The 3,265-nt window shown below is 33.6% G+C and overlaps 1 protein-coding gene and 1 long non-coding RNA gene across 2 annotated transcripts; one reads left to right on the top strand and one right to left on the bottom strand.

Annotated features, from left to right (window-relative positions):
- Positions 1–6: 6 nt before the first annotated feature.
- Positions 7–1,205, top strand: LOC117121807. The gene is made up of 2 exons (XM_033267117.1): positions 7–388; positions 1,046–1,205. The coding sequence occupies exons 1-2, from the start codon at positions 59–61 to the stop codon at positions 1,064–1,066; spliced, it is 351 nt and encodes a 116-aa protein (XP_033123008.1). The 5' UTR covers positions 7–58; the 3' UTR covers positions 1,067–1,205.
- Positions 1,206–1,222: 17 nt separating this feature from the next.
- Positions 1,223–3,137, bottom strand: LOC117121808. Its single transcript, XR_004447630.1, has 2 exons — positions 2,806–3,137; positions 1,223–1,738 (listed from the first exon to the last, which is right to left on the bottom strand). It is a non-coding gene; the product is annotated as an uncharacterized LOC117121808 (long non-coding RNA).
- Positions 3,138–3,265: the final 128 nt, after the last annotated feature.

The raw sequence follows: 3,265 nt of genomic DNA, 5'->3' as shown, positions 1-3,265 counted from the left end.
GTCAGATAGTTCTGCAGATGATTCTCAGTGACTTCAGTGTTTCCTAAAAGGCTGAAAAATGTCCACAAGTAAACCCACCGAGAAATTAAAGCAGACTCGCGGGCTCAAAGGTCTTTTTGTCCGTACTGGTGAACGCCTTAGCAAACCCCGACAAAGAACCCAGTCCGAATCAGATACATCAAAAGCCCTTCAGAGGCTGGAATTAGAAGACATTGATCTAGAATCTTTCGAGGAGGATGATGATTGCTTTGAGAAATACCACAATATGTTACCTCGGATTTGGCCTAACAGATTCTTATCGGAACCGCATGGGAGAGTACGTTCCACGTCAGCGGGCGCTACAACTTTTTCTGTCAATGCGACTTTACCAGATGGAAAACAAACACTGGTAAGTGAATTTAAATAACAATTTTCAAACATGAATCCTTGTTGAATTCTGATTGGCTGCAAGTACTGCATTTAACCACCATTTATTCTGGCTAAATGTTATAATGTAACACTATGTGAAACTATGTTAAAATTAATGTAATTCCTACCTGTATTTTTTTATGCATCTACATTTATAAATTCTTTTATTACATTTTAAGATTATATTTAAAAAAATATTTTCAACCAGTATTTCTATCATTAGCCTTTAAGGCCTTTCTAGGCCTAGCTTTGCTTCATTCGTGTTCACCAATACCATAGAGAGAAAAATTCGTTTAGATTTGTTGTTTGCAATCGGCTTAGCAATGAAATGCTGTATTCTTCGCAAAGTGTAAACAACTGTTTAAACTTTCTGCACACTTAACGTTATTGGTTACAGTTAACTTCAAGTTTACCGTAATGCCTCGAATAAATACCGCAGTACCGCAGCGCCTATAACATTTATGTAGACTTCAGTGCAGCAGTTATTCGAGAGAGGTACTAATATAAGGATTTACGGTATGCAGAATTGTTGATAGATGTGTTGTTTTATTAACTGGGATCTTCCTCAAATTTTTATTACTTTCTTATAAAAGTATTAAATACAAATACTTAATATTATTTCATGTACCATTCTTAGGGTACAGCAAGTGGAATTTAACAGTTTGTAAGAAATACCGAGATTGCAGGAATGCAAGTTGGTATGGTTCCTTTTTTATTCACCGCACTGGAGTTTTACTGGACTCCTGACTGGGAAGGTCTTGCTTTTTCCTTCTCCCAGTGCAAGGTTATTCTAAATGAGTGAAAATCAAACAAATTTATTCAAAACAAACATTTATTAAAATACCTTGCAGTACTGAAGTTTCTAGACACAATGGATTTAACAATAAAAACATTGTTGTTTTAAATATAAATCGGAATATCACGTTTTCGTTAGCGGAGATATTTTTCTACTTTCGACTACTGTATACAGTATAGCGTCCATCATTGTTCATCTTCATCGTAGACATAAAGTTCTACCAATAGTTTAATTACTTCCGCCCTCATACGTGGACTCTTCGGCAGTTCGCGTAATACTAGCGCAACTGCTTCATCCATTGTCGGATCCGGCATTTTGTTGGAGTCGATTTCAGATTGAAGTTTCCTCCTGGCTCTAGAATTCTTCTTCCGCTGCCGTTCTTTCCTCCTGAGTGCCTTCAACTCCGTATGGGACAGGCTGGCTCTTTTCTTTTTCCTTCGTTCATTATTTTTTTTCTTTATTTCATCATACTTTCCCGCATTCTTTTGTTTTTCTCGCCACTTTCTCATTTTTTCAGCATTCTTTGTTGGCATTCTATTAAATAGACAATAGGAAAATATTAAAAAAAAAAAGCAGCACACATCTTGTACAGGGACATGTTCCCTTTTTTGCCTAGCAGACTTATTTCGTTTTGGGTGAAATAAAATTATGAATTATGAGTGGGTGTGGGTTTGAGAAGGGAGTTCCCCCTTCCGTATGTAAGAAAAAAATAGAAAATAATTACCTTTAGAGTGCATTTAAAAGTGTGTTTAAATATAGGCATTTTTTTTTAGTTTTTAGTGTTGAATTAGCTATCACAAAGATAAGTTGTACTGCGCATGGCTACGGTTGTTTACTCACATTATTTTTTCTAGGCTATGAGTGCAAATTCTACTCTCTGTCCTCCGAATCGAGGGATGTTTTAAAGCCTACTGTATTTTGTTGACTATTAAAATTTAACTTGTGGTGTTAATAACAAATCTTTACAGTATTTTTGAATTACTTACAGTATAACCAGTTACGAATAAGAACAATATCTCGGCTCGGGGAACTGAATCTCAAGTTTTGCAGAGCCACATACATGCGTTGCTCTTAAACGCAAGTAGCACTAGAGCCTAGTTGAAATATTTATAAAATTTAACTTTTGTTTTACAATATAATTCTTCATACAGTAATATATTATTTTATTAATTATTACTTTATTATACATTCAACGCTTATCTGAAATCATCGTTATTGGTGGATTCGCTAAAGAAGGTATGGTATAAAAAAGGTCTTGATTTACCGGCCCTGTATCGAATATTAGTCATAAAGGCCTATAAAAAATATTATTAGTGTATCACCCTATCTAGGCTGGAAAAGTGATGATGGAGGGAGGGTTTTTAAATTTTTTTTATTTTGCTGAACCCGATTATAACCCTTGGGTTGTTTCCTGGTGCATTGATTTTCAAAGTAAACATGATTAAGCAATATTTACTATTTAATTTTAAAAAATGAGGGAATGAAAAAAAAAAAAAAAAAAAAATTTCAGTAACATAGAAAACATTTGCGCGAGGGTGATAAAATTAAAATTAATAATTTTTTTTATTGGGCCTAAACCATAAGAAATTATTTAATCTTACCTGGTAATGGTTGAAAATGTGCTTAATTAAAGATATAGTTTTCAAATGATCTTGTAGTCTAAGAAAGTCTTCTAGCAAGCTTGGTTGGAACATGGAACTACAGTATAATGATGTTCCTGCTTGGAAAATCCTAATTAAAAGCATCAAAAAACCACTTTCCTCAAATTTGATTGGCCAATTGATAAAATTACCTAATTTACATTATTTGTTTATCTAAATCTTAATCCTTTATTTATGCAATTTGAGCACTCCCATACTTGTTAATTGTTTATACCACATAAACATCAACTTGTTTTAATATCTTCCTTGGTCCCAATTAAATTTATCAATTGATGCAGGTGTATATTCCAAAAAAGTTTATTGGGCACCATGTTGTAATATGGTAATTAAATTTACACTTTTTAGTTCCTATGCATGTAATGCAATAGGAACTATTGTAATCACTCTTGCTATTTCCTAT

This window comes from Anneissia japonica, unplaced genomic scaffold (assembly GCF_011630105.1).
Source record: "Anneissia japonica isolate Jap-2015-1 unplaced genomic scaffold, ASM1163010v1 scaffold61477_len3265_cov161, whole genome shotgun sequence".
Taxonomy (NCBI): domain Eukaryota; kingdom Metazoa; phylum Echinodermata; class Crinoidea; order Comatulida; family Comatulidae; genus Anneissia; species Anneissia japonica.
The sequence above is the reverse complement of the archived record's forward strand: the minus strand, read 5'-3'. Positions and strand labels throughout refer to the sequence as shown.